General features: G+C 36.1%; 3 protein-coding genes across 5 annotated transcripts; 1 reads left to right on the top strand and 2 right to left on the bottom strand.

Annotated features, from left to right (window-relative positions):
• Positions 1 to 923: 923 nt before the first annotated feature.
• LOC113717322 (adagio protein 3-like) lies at positions 924 to 5,420 on the bottom strand. The gene is made up of 2 exons (XM_027242117.2): positions 4,951 to 5,420; positions 924 to 2,781 (listed from the first exon to the last, which is right to left on the bottom strand). The coding sequence occupies exons 1-2, from the start codon at positions 5,277 to 5,279 to the stop codon at positions 1,173 to 1,175; spliced, it is 1,938 nt and encodes a 645-aa protein (XP_027097918.1). The 5' UTR covers positions 5,280 to 5,420; the 3' UTR covers positions 924 to 1,172.
• A 4,124-nt stretch (positions 5,421 to 9,544) lies between these two features.
• LOC113716370 (uncharacterized) lies at positions 9,545 to 10,337 on the bottom strand. Of its 2 annotated transcripts, none has more exons than XM_027240669.2 (2): positions 9,870 to 10,337; positions 9,545 to 9,793 (listed from the first exon to the last, which is right to left on the bottom strand). In XM_027240669.2, exons 1-2 carry the CDS (start codon positions 10,236 to 10,238, stop codon positions 9,614 to 9,616), a joined length of 549 nt encoding a protein of 182 aa, XP_027096470.1. In that variant the 5' UTR covers positions 10,239 to 10,337; the 3' UTR covers positions 9,545 to 9,613. The 2 variants fall into 2 exon arrangements, with proteins under 2 accessions (XP_027096470.1, XP_027096471.1); XM_027240670.2 differs by having other exon boundaries at positions 9,912 to 10,328.
• On the top strand, positions 9,678 to 14,819 carry LOC113716368 (two-component response regulator ORR21-like). Of its 2 annotated transcripts, none has more exons than XM_027240667.2 (5): positions 9,678 to 9,814; positions 12,109 to 12,261; positions 12,336 to 12,740; positions 12,918 to 12,994; positions 13,476 to 14,819. In XM_027240667.2, exons 1-5 carry the CDS (start codon positions 9,781 to 9,783, stop codon positions 14,538 to 14,540), a joined length of 1,734 nt encoding a protein of 577 aa, XP_027096468.2. In that variant the 5' UTR covers positions 9,678 to 9,780; the 3' UTR covers positions 14,541 to 14,819. The 2 variants fall into 2 exon arrangements, with proteins under 2 accessions (XP_027096468.2, XP_027096467.2); XM_027240666.2 differs by lacking the exon at positions 9,678 to 9,814 and adding an exon at positions 11,196 to 11,648.
• Positions 14,820 to 15,218: the final 399 nt, after the last annotated feature.

Here is a 15,218-nt window from a genome sequence, read left to right as displayed (position 1 = left end):
AACTTGTTTCCATATAAGCTCTCGTTCCATAGTTTTGCTTCTTTCCTTTGTGGTTTATTTTCTTCTTCACTCACTTATTATACTAACCAGTATTCACTTGATTAAACTTAATCAAACTGTTCAGGGAGCAATTTGTATGAATATTCATCAACTCAAATAGTAAAACTGGTACGTTTCATCAGCCAGGCTGCTTCATAACATTATTGAAAAAATGATCAACCACTGAATGAATTAAGAAGTACCTGGCTTACATTGAAATCATTCAGAAAAAAGCATCATTTGTTTATGCTGCGTGTTAAGTCATGTGAAAATAGCATCATTTGTTGATAAATGTTCATTGCGGAACGACATTTTCTCTGACAATTCTTCATGGTTAGATGACACTTTTTAGATTCCCCTTTCATACAACTCTATGTTTTCATTTGTAAAACTAATATTTACAAGACAAGATTGAGACTTGTATATTGCAACTTCAATCAAACCTAAATTACGTGTAGCCTATAATGATACTACATAGTACTTCCAAACTATAATTACAACAGCATAATACTTCCTAACTTATAGACCAGGCCAACAAGAAGAAGTTGAAAATGGAGGGCAATGATACATACCACGCTAGAATGTCTAAATTGTCAGGAGATGAATGTCGAAAGTAGTTATTGATAGATGCCCGGCTAACCATTATTCCAAGCAATTAAGAGTAATTAGAGGTCAATCTGAATCTCAAAAAATGATCACCGGCAACCAAAAGGGAACCCTTTACAGTAAACAACACAATCACCTAAAGTTCCCTCGCTAACATAAGTAAGCTCAGAAGAAGACTTAGAAAGCAGTAGTATGAGCCTAAAAAGAATAATGAAGTTGTTCCGCGGCCAACATATTAAAAACTCTTAACAACAGACACAGGCACAATATTTTCGAGATGTGGTAATAAACAAACACATTTATTTCAAAGACAAAAACTGGTGACTACATATAGTAGACCATAAAGAGCATATCTACAATATCAGTTGGCATCAAAACAAATAGGCAATACGAAGAATCACCATTGCATACAATCAGCTCCCTCATCTATCCAGAGAGAGAGAGAGAGTACCATGACGCTAACAGCCTAGCAGAAAACCAGAAAGAAAACATCTTCTTGAAGTTAAATAGCATGGTTTGTTCCTGAGTTATTGATCATAGTCCTGTCTGCTGGCTAAGCATAGCTCGTGTAATTCATTCAGAATCCATTCTTCACCAGTGTGCCCGCCAAGGACCAATACTCTGGTTCCACCAACCACACATGTACTATGGCCCCAAGAAAATTTTGGTGGCTCTCCAGGAACATTGAGAATTCTCCAGGATGGTTTTTCTTCTGCAGGATCTAACAAGAACAGCTGTGAAGGAGAATGCAACCCAGCAATTGAACCACCAAAGATGATAATCCTACCACAAGGCATGCTTACTGCCACATGATCAAGTCTAGGAGGAGGAATTACAGCATTCTGGCTTCCTAGGCCAGTGAATGCAGCACCGCATTCAAGTTGCCTCCACTGTGGCTTCTCATCATCCAAGTCAATAGTATATGCCTCACCTGACCTTAAGCGCAAGTGCCCGCTCTTGGCAAGCCCCCCAAACATAAGAATTTTTTTCTTTCCATATACTGAGAGTGAGTGCCCCAGTCTGGATGGAGGTGCCCATGCAGTTGGGATCTCTCTCCACTTGGGGTTTTCTGTAGTAAGATCCAACAAATATGTGTCACTGAGCAGCACCCCTGCATCAGTGCATCCACCTGAGACGACTAACTTTGACCCTTCTAACGTGCAAGAGCTATGCCAAGATCTAGGAAGTGGAGGAGTTCCACCAAAGACTTCTTTCCACGTGGGGTGTTTGGCATCCAAGTCGAGAACAAACACATCATTGAGCAACCCTTGCCTCCCACAGCCTCCAAATACCACCAACCAGGAACCGTTCAGGCATGAAAGTGTATGGCCCCAGCGTCCTGGTGGGGAAGATTTGACACTCACTCGACGCCATTCTGGGTTTGCAGCATCAAGATTTAGGACAAAGGTGTCATCCATTGGCTGCATGTTGACTCCTTCTCCACCAAACAGGACTAGACGATTGCCAGCGGCACAAGCACTGAAATTGCAACGTGAAGGCTCAACTGCACCTCCAACTGTCACCTTTCTCCAGCAAACGGCTTCAAGAGTTGTCAATTCCCTAGCAAGACGCCCCCAACCTAATTTTTTTGTCATCAGTTCCAATGCACCAGTGACATCCCTTCCCCAAGCATTTTGACAAACCATTTTTCTTACATGCTCATTTTTTGTTAATAGGCGAATCCTTCTACAAACAGAGCCAATAGATGCTACATCCCTTGGTGTCAACCGTGATAATATGTTCTGAGCCAGTACTTCATCAGTGAGCTGAAGAATCCTACATATTTCCTGATGCTGAGTGTACTGAAACTGCTCACTCATTGGAGCAGTGTCTCCTGACTCATCAAATTCATGCTGGCAAGTTTTCTTGAAAACAGGATATGATACAGTATTTAGATCTATTTTTGCTTCAGAAAACATTTGAATCCCAATTACATGCGTAACTATGCCATCATCGCTATGTATTTGTGCGAGCCTTAACCTATTCACCAGAGGAGTTCCATCCTTCCTGAAGTTGAGAAGCTCACCTTGGAACTCAATGCCTTCCTGGAGACATCTTCTGATCTCAGAAACTACAACAGGATCAACAGAAGGATGCCTTCTTTGAGCACGAGGGTCTCTGAATTGCAAGAACCGACTAAAGCAAAGGATAAAGAGGTATGTGTCAAATGAGCAACATCATAGTCTTAGATATTCTAAGGTAATTGATGAAATAGAGGGAGAAAATTGATGACTTCAAAAGTCAATAACCAGAATCAGCTGCAGAGAAGCACTGGTAAGTCAGAGTTTAGTTATTGTCTATAACTTATTGCTTAGTTGCAATAATGCACTCAAGTTAACCTATGGTATCTACAAAATAGTATGGAAGGAAACAGCACTATTCAGATAAGCCACGAATTTCCACCACAGCACTTTGCATAAACAAGTGGAGTTACATGTACAAATAGAAGATTCACTATTAGTGAGCAGTATTTGCTTTGGACAAAAATTTCACGAAATCTTTGAAACTTGTTTATTTCAAATTGCATCTCCATCCTCCTCTAGCCATCCAACAAATTCCATTAGACGTCAAAAATGACAAGACAATTGAGTAGCAAATGGTTTGGGTGGTATAAGAAGAATATTTTATCATCTGGCACAAGAATCCACCATTACAGCATTAAGCTTGCTGATTAATTTATATATTACCTTTTACAGCAGTTGAAGTTTTCAGGACTAAAGTTGGAAGTTCGTAACAAACCACAAGCCACTATTTATTGAATTTACAAGTTATAATCTATACTGCTAAAAAGCAGCCAAATAAGAATGTCTGAACAGAAAATTTTGTGTAAGAGTGAGACAAAAATGCCATCACTGCATCTGTTAACAACATGATAACTTGAAGATTCATCTATATGAATTCATTGCATTTTGGTCCACATTGTACATGGAAAATGTCAAAAGATGAAAAAAAAAGGAGAAAAAAAAAGGGACATCTGAATTTGTCAAGGGAAAAGGGACAAAAGTCGATCTTTTGATTTTTTCAGCACAAGTGAAACGGAAAAATAGAGGAAGACCTTTTTACCAGAAGCTCCTACACCTTTTTCACAAAGGTGAGTGCAGAAGAGGGATAAAAAGTAACAAAAATCTCATTTTTGGGATATTCCAAGACTTTTTCCAGTACAATTCTCACTGCAACAGCACACTGTGTAAAACAAAGAAGAAGACGAAATTCTTCACCTCAGCCACCTTTTAATTCCTCATTTTCAAATAATGATGTAGTAAATTTTGATTTTTAAATAATCAATCAAGCAAATATTAGCCCGATTCAAGTATAAAGTGTTATAAACAAGTCAAATTCAAGTATAAAGTCTTATAAACAAGTCAAATTTCATATTTCCCAAAGTACTAGCTCAGACCGAACGTAAAATCAGAATAAGCACTATCTCAATGATCTTTTGGAAACTTAAACAACTAATCCAAATGACAAAACTCCAAGTTAATACATCTTCATCAACTAAGACTTTAAGAGCCATTCAATCACTAATCACATTGAATGCGCAAGGCAATACCTACTCTGCTCCATTCCTGATTTCTGTGACACACTAACACATTTCTTCCCCAGTATTCTAAAGTTCTTAACAGATTCAACAATACAATTCAGTGCGTAGCCACCTGGATTATGAGATGACAGCAAGCAATCAGTTCCTCCGTGAAGTCGGCTTAGCTCATGATGCTTTCCTATTTCAGTTCAAACTTAAAACACGATATGCAATAATTGCAACTCTGCTAGCATAAAACTATTTTACTTTCAACCCCCTCCCCCCCTCCAAAAAAAAAAAAATCTAATTTTGCACTTGCAAATGCAATCTCTTTCATTTTGTCACGTTTGGCAGAAGCAAATTTCTTTCCCAAGAACTTCTCAACTGAACAATTTCCAATTTTTCATACTCACGTATTAGAAAATATAATAAGTACAACATCCCTCCAATTTTGCATTATGTTACCAAACATTTCGATAAAATCCCAAAAAGAAAAGGAAAATATAAGTCCTAAAAATCAATCAAATATACAACAAGTCCTTCTTTCCAACACCCCAAATTCTATTTTTTTCTCACACATTTTCCCTCCCACCAAAAACACCAAATCCCCAACTAAATTTTCAAAAAAAAAATCCCATTTTCACACATGCACAACACATTTCCTTCAACCAGAAACACCATAATCTCAATTAAACTTTCCCAAAAAAGGAAAAACATATTCACACATAAAAGCATGCAAAAGAAAACAGAAAGGAAAAAAATCAAATCTTTTTATCAATCCTTACCAATTGCGACCGAGGACTTCATCAGCACGAAACCCAGTGGAGAGTTCAAAGACTGTATTCACATAAATGATGGGGAAATCGGGTTCCAACGCATCAGAAACAACGATCGCAGACGGCGTCGTAATGGGATAGAAGAACTTTTCACCTGCAGGGACATAAATCTCACCATCTTCACTACCACTTTCCTCTTCTTCCTCTTCCTCTTCATATTGGAATTTTTCTCGTTGATACCCTCTTTTCTTTGGCTCACCCCCAGTGCATTTTAGCCTTTTCCCACCTCCCCTTCTCCTGAACTCCTCTTCCTCTTCTTGACCTTTCTCCATTCCCATCTCTCTGATTCGATGAATTTCTCTCTCTTTTTTTTTTTTTTTACCTGACTGAAGATTTTGTATATGGTACTCTCAACTCTGTACCTTGTGCGGTTTTTTCTTTTTTTTTTTCTGAGTGGAGATTTTGTAAATGTACCCTGTATTGCGTGTCGGGTGTGCAACTTGATATGTTGGAGAGTAGGGAATGAGAATGGACAAATTAGAGCAACGAATTACAATAAAACCTGTGCCACTTGGGCTTAGTATTTATCAAATTGAGATTCTTCAAAATTCACTTGATGGAAATACTTGCACTCTTTTGACAAAAAAAATAATTGCACTCAAATTTGATTTATTTTTTAAACTTTTTTATCGAATAAAATTGAATTGAGCTCAAATAAATTTCAAATTTATGCCTACAAAGTCAAGTTATCAGATAAAATTGAATCAAGCTCGAGTAAATTTAAAAAATTATTCATATGGAGCCGAGTTTAATCTGAGGCTAAAAAGTTAGCGAATTTCAAAATTTATTTTGTTTGAATTCATTAATTGGTAAATCAAACTCAAACTAATTCTTATCAAGTTGATTAGGATAACCCTATTTTATTTCCCATTATAGAATCACCTTCGTCCAAGATAAATATATTTTGTTTCGTATTATGAATGCATCTTCTTCTATTCGTCTACTTTCATTTCACAATTCATACCACCTCTATTTTCAATCATGGTCTATGCATTGGTATTGCAAATTTTGATTTTTTATTATTAATTTTGAGGTTAGTAGCTTGACACCATATGGCACGGTAAGTTCAACTAACATATGGTTGCTTAATGTTCAGATAAACGATTCACGTGTGTTTGGATAGGAGATTATTTGTCAAATTTTATTTGTTTATATCATCATTACAATTTTCAATACACCTTTTTATTTTTTCAATTACCTTTTTATCTCACATACATCACATCACAAAAAGTGCTACAGTAAAAATATCTCAAATAATTTATAATCCAAACACCATATTCACACAATAGAGTTTCTGAGATCATCTATACCAATGAGTTCTGAATGGCCTCCTCTCACAGTTGAAAAGTGATTTAATTATCTCGAATAAATTTATACGTCGAGCTGCAAAATGTATCTCAATTGTAGCCAAATCCTTTTTTTCTTTTCTTATTGAAAATCAATTCTATCAAAATTGTTCAAGAAACGTTAAGCAAGTGACACATTGAGTCGAGAGAGAGGTGGGTTGAGTGGTTTAGAGGGAAAGAATGTAAGTCCAAGATCCCAAATTCATGTCCTCCCACTTACACTAAAAAAAAAAAACTTAAAAAAAATGTGACACATTGGGCTATAGGTCATGACAAAGGTATCCCTTAATGAATTAGTAACAAAAGATCCAACAATCTAGTTTAGCACACACCTTTTTTTTTTTTTTTTTGGAGAGATGCCATGTAAAGCTAGTGGATTAAATAGAGCTAAAAAGAGCTCAAGCAAATTATTGCAAATAGGCAACCAACCTGTTGTAGCTAAGTTGGCCACCAGATGAAATATAAGGTGCGATTCTGACTGTATGTCAAGAATTCAAACCTCTCCACTTGCATTAAAATTTAAAGAGTGTACAGTAGTACACCCTTTTAATTTAGAGGCGAGAATCACTCTCTCTAACTCTCCTTGATCCAATTGGACCCTCTCTTAAATAGGCTAAAGCAGGAGCGGGAGCAAAAGTAGAAATAGGAGTAGTGTAAGAGTTGATGATTGATAGAATAAAAAAATTATTGCATATACATTTGATGGGTGATAAAACAGATAAAAGGGTAGCATATGAACTCCAAAAGCTGTTAGCATAAAAGTTGTGGCCGGTAGGCTCGAATTTTATTTATTTGTCCCATCATTTTATAAATTTATTAAGTAGGGTACTTACTTTGGTTTGGTGGGGGATTAGAGTGCGTCATCTTCAAAGGTCAGAAGTACAGTAGTAGTATTTTTATTTAGAAGCATAGGATGGGAATGATCATTCGCCGCCCAAGGATAAAAGTATGTTTAGACGAAGCATTGAAGTAATGCTATGATAGCGATTGCTGCTTGTCATGCGGGGTTTGTCAGCCGTACTATAAACCTTGGAAGTGACTTGTGGGGTTTGTGCATTAGACAATATGAAAATGACTTGGATAAGAAATTTTCTTATGGTCTACAGTAGAGGCGGTCTACAATATGAAAATACATTTGATAATTTTTTCCCCTAAGATTAGTTAATCATTTCACAAACTTTCATCACGTGATTTCCTTAATTACCCTCTTGTGATTTATGATAATGACCCCAAACAAAGCCAGTGGCACTGTCATGGTTACGGAGAACTTTAGGGGCAAAGAAGAATGGAATATGTCCACATAGGTGGGGTGGGCAACACATGTTTACAGGATATTTTCTAGGAAAAAATATCTGGACCTAATCTGCCACCAGATGTCTTCCACGTCATCAACTGGTTTAGTTAGATATTTTGGCGCCGGAATGGGGCAAGAATCCCCGAGCGTTGAGCTATCTGTTTCTGCGGACACTTGAGAGGATTGAATTGGCTTTAGATTTGCCTTGGCGCACTTTGAAATATGCCAAAATTGGTCCGTCACTTTTAATTACTCGTGAAAGATTTTTATTTTTTTTCCAGGAAAGCAAAATTGTAGGATATTTTTATGTTTGGATCAAGACTATACATGATTTGAGATGGCTCATGATCGCTGGTGAATTGACATGGTCGTTGCACGATTCGAGCTTGATCACTATTAAGTTTTGAGTAGGTTTTGAATTGATTTAGTGAGTTACTTTTGGTTCGTTAAGCTTACTTATTCTTATATTTTTTATAATATTTTATTAGTATTGAAATTATATGTACATCCCTCGTTTCGTTAATATATAAAGAGTAAAATTTCTGATTTATTCATTTTAAAAAAATACTTAGAAATATTTTTATTCTGATTTGAGCTTGATTTGGCTTTAACTTGAGCTCAACTTATATTTGAACTTGAATTCGAGACTAGTGAAAATTGAGTCAAGTTTGGTTAGTTTAGCACAACATCCGACTCGATTCTGCTCAACTTATTTGTAGCCTTATTTCGAATTGAAAAATATTTGGGGAAACATTGTAAACGCAATGCTGGAACAGTTTTTTTAATGTGATATATGTGAGATAAAAAGATATTTAAAAAACTAAAATGATGATTCAAAAATATATTTATGATGCAATAAAAAAAATTTCAAAAAATGAGCTCTCCAGAGAAGCCGAAACTTGTTTTATTATTTAAAAAAAAAGAAACTTTGAACTCTGCTAAAACTTTGAAACTAGATTATAAATAATTGATGTAATTTTATATTTGGTGCATCATTCCAATCTTTGACTTGATATGGAATGCACAGGGTGTATTATTGCAATATAAGATAATTTAATAATCTAAAAAAGAAATTGAAAATCATAAGCATAATAAAAGGAGAAAGCAAAGTTTTTAGTTATTTCATAAGCAAAGTTATAGAAACCCTAATCAACTCTCATGAAGATAAATGTTAACTTCAAACCCCTTCCACAGGCTTTATATACAGTATAGATTTATTTGTTAATTGGGATATAGGTAATTTGCCTTTATGTTACTTTTTTCTCTCTTGTAAGCTCCCGATTGGATTGCAATTTTTTTTGGAGTTTTTATAATAAAATATACTGTAGTGACGTGACATGTGCGAGATAAACAGATGATTAAAAAATGTGTCGGGAAATATTCTAAAATTTTTTCTATGACAACTTACCACCCAAAATATTAGCAATTTTTAAGGTTTATGAGCTTAGCTTTTCTCATGAGGTGTCACTAAAAATTACATAGGTGTATCGAAAAGCAGAAATCTTCCTTTAGATGATAAGTTGCAGGTGGCTCATAAAATTTACCATGATTTGCACATTTTGCAAGATGAAGGTTTGAGAGTCAAATCACGGACCTAACACGTGACTTAAGTCTCTAATTGCTAAGTTGGATCTTGCAAAAATTTTTGGTTAACCATAAATTGTGTCCATACTTCCTTAATGTTTTCCCTCACACTTTATCATACTGTTCTAAAGCAATGGACGTGGATAGAGCAAGTTGTAATTCAACCAAACAGCACTCTGCATCTTATGCACAAGTCTGATCCTTGGCTTCAAATAAATAAGCCATATCCACTGTGTAGACTCAATACTATTGCACATTTTTCTTGGAGAAGAACCCAACAAAAGAAAAAAGAAAAAAGAAAAAAAAAGCACAGAGTGAATGGAAGAAAAAGATACTGAAGTTGAAATAAATTAACAAGTTGATAGATATATGCTTTCTTGCATTATAATCAATTTGATTGGAGGCGGCTCTTGAAGATTTCCCATGTCAAACCTTTCTCAATGTACTCTATATTGGAGGGTTCAAAGGGCCCTTTAACTCTATCTATGAACTTAATCTCTGCTCTTGCAGGAAGAACACTTCTTGAAGGATCTGGTGAAGTCCCATAGCTCAAACATGATGAGAATCCCTGTCAATGATGGAAAATCAGGTAAAGACTTCATTACAATAATGTACTCTTGCGAAGAAAAATCACCTGCTCTTACCAAAACTGAAACCAAGGTCATGATTTGAATAAAATTTTTCACCTTGAAGATAAGGACTTCAACCTCCTCTTCATCAACCATTGCTTTCACAAGAAGAGCTTCATTTCTTGCAGATTGAGTATATGTCTCCAGCATCGCTATCTCTGCATTATAACCATATTCTTCATCCTCTTCTTCATCTTCATATACAGCTCTCCTTCTTGCACTACATTTTGAATCCAAATTCCACCTCTTATCTAATTTTGATCCCTTAATGAAGGAAGAGATGTTCAAAGTTTTGTTGAAGGTTGAATTGCTATCAGTAGAAAAATGAGGTAAGAAGCAAGGGGATGAAGAAAGTGAAGTCCATTTAACAAACTGCTTCAACATAGGAGATAGCCTAACGATACAATAAATGAAAGGATAATGCTATGTAACGAATTCTTGGCCCAAGTTAAAATGACTCTATTCAAAGTTTTTTTTATTATAATTTTTTTTTTAAAAAAATAATTCCTCTGTCTTTTTATTTGTAGTCCCTTTCTTTCCTTTTCGATGTGGTCGGGCAAAGATAAGGTTGAAAATTGAAATATCTTTCCATTTCTGTGTAGACGTGTAAAGAGAAATCTAAGTGGGCCGTGACTCATTTACGTTGTACAGCTCATCCTAGGGCAAACTGCCGAAGCAATTTCTCATACCTGTCCTTATCGTGAGTCATCCTCCTTGTCTTTTCTTCGGTACGAACCTCGTTCCCTGTGTCTAGAAAAATAAAATAATAATTGTGTTTGAATTACTAAATTATCTAAAATAATATTTCGTTTGTATTATAAATATATTTTTTAAATATTTTTTAATTACTTTTTATATCACATATATCACATCATAAAAAGTATTACAGTAATTATTTCAAATAATACTTTATACAAACATATTCAAAACCTCATTCCCCTCTTTCTTTCTTCTTTTCCAAATCATGTCTTTAAATTAGCCACAAATCCTCACTTTCCTGTCCAAATCACCCCCAAGACTCACACCTTCTAGAGGGGTGACAAACGAACTGAACTGTTTGCGAATAGCTGAATCAAAGTTTGAGTCGCACTCGAATTACTTGAGTCTTAAATATTTAGCCATTCCGCTTAAAAATTTGTCAAGTTCATATATACATACACATACATATATATATGTTTTAAATACATAAATTAATTATTAAATTATCTAAAATTTTATATTTTTAAAACAAATTACATATCTTAGCAATTGAATTCGGGTAGTTCGAATTCGAACTTGATCTCAATTTGTTTCTTGAACGGGTTTGAAGTTTGAACTTGATTCAATCACCTTATTTTTTACACTAGCCTAGCTCGAATTTGGATATCAAAAGTTCATCGAGCTCAAGCCCCTCAGATGTTACACTTCAAACTCGGGGTACAATCGATGTTCGATTTGGTTCCCTCGCATCTCTAATTTCCATTTTCCAAGTCTCCCTTCCCACATCCCCTCAAGGACAATCAAGTCATTTCACCACCCGCAATCAGCTCCACGCCGTTATTCTGCACTACTTGCACACTCGCATTCTAAATTAATACTCCACTGTCAAAAGCTTCCTTCCAACTTCTGAGACCAATTTCTTTTGGCGCAATAAATTTTCCATTTTGTCACTTCATTCCTCTATGGCGACTGCTTGCAAGGAGGCCTTGCCTGTGCCGCTGCCGTTTCCGGCGGGGTTAAAGGTGTTGGTGGTAGATGATGACTTAACCTGCTTGAAAATTCTTGAACAAATGCTTACCAGGTGCATGTACAGGGGTCGGTATTGATTTTTCAAAATCTCTGTTTTTTCCCTGTATTCTGAGTTCTTTTACCAGTATATTAGTTTTCTCCCAGTCTGGAAAATTGATATAGTAAAAGTGAAAAAAATTGAGAATGGATGTGTTTTAGTCATTTTTCAGTCCTATTTATCATGGAAATTTGTCACACTATTCACGTTCTTTAATAATTTCCCAATGCATTTGGTAAAAAACAAGAACTTGGGTTCATGAGCCAATCTTTTTACCAAACAAAAATTTTGCGTTTGTTAATTATTCACATGTTCTATGTCACTATATCTAAATAATTGGTTTAAGATTATATTTTTGTGAAAGTTCCTGCATCAATGTCTTTGATCGATGGTGAATCGCCACTGTTTGTTTTCTGACCGAATGCTTAGTTTAATGCTATGTCTTTTTTTTTTTTTTTTTTTGATTTGATGATCTGGAGTTGCTTGCAGTTACCACTTGTTCCCAGGCTACTGTTGCCTTGAATCTCTTAAGGGAAAAGAAAGGATTTTTTGATATTGTACTAAGTGAAGTCCATGTGCCCGATATGGATGGCTTTAAACTTCTTGAGCTCGTTAGTTTGGAAATGAACCTGCCCGTCATAAGTAAGTGATGTTTGTCTTCTCTGGCTTACATGCTGAAAAAATGCTGTCTGTTAATAATATCTTCTGGTCTGCAGTGATGTCTGTAGATGACAGAACAAGCATCGTTGTGAAGGGAATTATGCAGGGGGCTTGTGATTATCTGATTAAACCAATACGCTTCGAAGAGTTAAAGAATATCTGGCAGCATGTAGTTAGGAAGAGATGCAATAAGGGGAAAGAGCATGAGCATTTGGGTACCATGGAAGATTATGATCATCGCAAACATGAAAGTGATGAGGCTACGTATGCTTATTCTGTTAGTAATAAAGGAGCAGATGGAGAACCAGAAACATCCACAAAAAAGAGAAAAGATGCTAAACAAAAAGATGATACTGAAATAGGAAAAGATGACCTTATTACTTCAAAGAAGATGCCTGTAATCTGGTCGATTGAGCTTCATCAACAATTTGTTAGTGCTGTGAACCACCTGGGAATTGATAGTATGAACTTTTGTTTTTTACCTTTTGTAACGCATCAGTATGTTTTTTTAATTCTGGTCTAAGTTTTCTTCTTAAACCCGTTTTTAGATTCTAAATAGACACCTGCCTATTACTTCTATGTTTGCTGCTCTTTTTAAAGTTTCCATTTCTTGCTTAACTTTAGGTTTGCTTTTACAGAGGCTACACCGAAGAAGATTATGGAATTGATGAATGTGCCAGGTTTAACCAGAGAAAACGTGGCAAACCATTTGCAGGTTAGATTCTGCGATGATATCTTCATTCACCCCTATTAACTGATTGTAAGTGACACATGGCAGGCCCTTGGTCGCGACTTCTTTCCATATAGTTACCTCCCCTACTCCTTTTGCTGTTTTTCTGTGTGCGCTTGATTTGAAATGCTTGCTTAAGCTCATAAAAAGTTATATTCTTTCTTCCTACTAAAATGCTGAGATACTAAGCATGCTATTGGTATGTTATTGCTTCTTTCTTTCTTGCTTGTGGTATGTTATTGTCTGATCGCTGGCGGAATATGTGCGCACTTGTCATTGCAGTCATCATCTGCAACTTTTCTGTGGACACTTGGATTGTAAGTGGTATGCTATTAGTAGAGTCTGTCACGTCATCTTCAGTGTCCACAAACGGATAGAATTTTGTTTTCAATTGATGTGTTTCTTTTAATTGCCTTTAGCATTCCAGATACGTATATATTAGTTTTTGGTGATTACTTTTCTGCAGAAATATAGACTATATTTGACGAGACTAAGTGCAGTAGTCCAAAAGAAGGGCGGCCTTCCCAGTTCTTTTTGTGGTGGGATTGATGAGCCAAATCCAAAAGTAGGTTCAGCAGGAAGGTTTGATGTCCAAGCATTGCCTGCTTGTGGTCATATTCCACAACAAACTTTGGCAGCATTTCATCCTAAGCTTGGTCAGAATGTTGCGTACACCCAACCATCGATACAATTCCCATCCAACATACCCAAGCATATTTCTCAGACTGTTGCTGCTGACAATCCCATTTCTGGACTTGATCCCTGGTCTTCAAAAAACCTTGATAAGATGGTTGCTGGTGATAATGTTACTGGTTTACGTTCTCAAAATGGTACTTCAATGATGAGCACGATGCGACTTCAACAACAGAGACAGCAGCAGGAACCTCAACAGAATTTATCTATTCTTCCAAAGCCTAATTATTCAATCACTGTACAGCCTTCTCATCTTGTTGTTCCAGCTCATTCTTCCCCCAGCTTCCAAGTGGTAAATAGCCTGGTTTCTGCTAATCAAAATTGCAGCCCTGGTAGGAGTTCCATCATAAATTACAACATCGTCTCGCCTCAGTCAAATATTCCTGCTACGGGGATTGGGAGAACAGCAGATGCTCAACTTAAATCCACAACCGTGCTTGGCGGGTCATCAGCTGCAGGTTCTCCAGCTTTTTCTGCCTGTTCAGTAGACGCAAATAATGGTGTTGCCGTGCAAGTTCCCAGCTCAGCTTTAACATTTGGTCCATCCAGAAAGTTGCCAGTCCATGTTCCTTATATTCCCGTGTTGCAGAATTCTCCTGGAATGCCTAAAAACACTGACTTGGGTGGTGGATGGACATCGATTCTTAGTCGTTTTACTGGTGATGAAATTGGTTTGCCAGTTAGCAATGTAAATCAAGAAATGATGCATGGAGAGAACAATTGCAACGATTGCTTTCAAAAGAAGAGCTTCCTATCTTGGAGAAAGAGCATATGCCTCCATCATGGCTACATCTGCATATTTTTTGTTGTCCTCTTCTTCATCTTCACAACATTTTGAACCCAAAACGCTGTTCTTGTCTACTTTTGACTCCCTGGTAAGATAGACATGGTACAAGTATTTTTAGACATTTAGTTACTTTCAAACTGCTTTAGTATCAGAATTAAGAAATATCCAATGTAAGGAGGACATTACTATTTTGTGAGTTTTTGGCTCGAGGACAATCGTATAAATTGTGATGTATTATTAACTATTTGTATAAAATCGTATCAGAAACTCAATTATTATGTATAATTTTTATACAAACAGTGATTGAATATAGCATCAACTTAGTTCAAATATTGATTACACATTTCCAAGTTAGACAGTTTTTTTTTTTTTTTTGGGAACATCAAGTTAGATTCGGTTGGGTTGACATATATTTCAACCTCCAAAGTCCATGTAGGCCACTAAAGTGTGAGTGGGACGTGGGTGCTTTTTGGACTGTTCGACCGACTAGGAAGTACAGCCGACCTCATTGTGGCCAAGTTGACAAAGGGTACAACTATATATAATGGCATTGAAAATTTCCAAATTCTCAAGTTTTTCTTGAACAAGTACACATTTACTTTGTATTTAAGTGCTTTACACCTTAAAAAAAAAAATAAAGGGTTATCTATTCTTTTAAAATAATTTATCTTAGTCCCAAGAGAATTGGATTATTTTTATCTTGCTGAACATTGAGTACATCAAACATTT

This window comes from Coffea arabica, chromosome 11c (genome assembly GCF_036785885.1).
Source record: "Coffea arabica cultivar ET-39 chromosome 11c, Coffea Arabica ET-39 HiFi, whole genome shotgun sequence".
NCBI classification, from domain to species: domain Eukaryota; kingdom Viridiplantae; phylum Streptophyta; class Magnoliopsida; order Gentianales; family Rubiaceae; genus Coffea; species Coffea arabica.
Note: the sequence above shows the minus strand (reverse complement) of the source record. Positions and strands in the feature narration are given on the sequence as shown.

What these genes read in the sequence shown, in the direction of transcription:
- LOC113716370 (XM_027240669.2), bottom strand. Translation starts at nt 10,238, where the DNA reads ATGTTGAAGCAGTTTGTTAAATGGACTTCACTTTCTTCATCCCCTTGC. An exon ending in TGACCTTGGTTTCAGTTTTG is followed by an intron (nt 9,794 to 9,869) that starts GTAAGAGCAGGT and finishes CATCATTGACAG; the next exon opens with GGATTCTCATCATGTTTGAG.
- LOC113717322 (XM_027242117.2), bottom strand. Translation starts at nt 5,279, where the DNA reads ATGGGAATGGAGAAAGGTCAAGAAGAGGAAGAGGAGTTCAGGAGAAGG. An exon ending in GAAGTCCTCGGTCGCAATTG is followed by an intron (nt 2,782 to 4,950) that starts GTAAGGATTGAT and finishes CCTTTGCTTTAG; the next exon opens with TCGGTTCTTGCAATTCAGAG.
- LOC113716368 (XM_027240666.2), top strand. Translation starts at nt 11,516, where the DNA reads ATGGCGACTGCTTGCAAGGAGGCCTTGCCTGTGCCGCTGCCGTTTCCG. An exon ending in AATGAACCTGCCCGTCATAA is followed by an intron (nt 12,262 to 12,335) that starts GTAAGTGATGTT and finishes TCTGGTCTGCAG; the next exon opens with TGATGTCTGTAGATGACAGA. An exon ending in GAACCACCTGGGAATTGATA is followed by an intron (nt 12,741 to 12,917) that starts GTATGAACTTTT and finishes TTGCTTTTACAG; the next exon opens with AGGCTACACCGAAGAAGATT.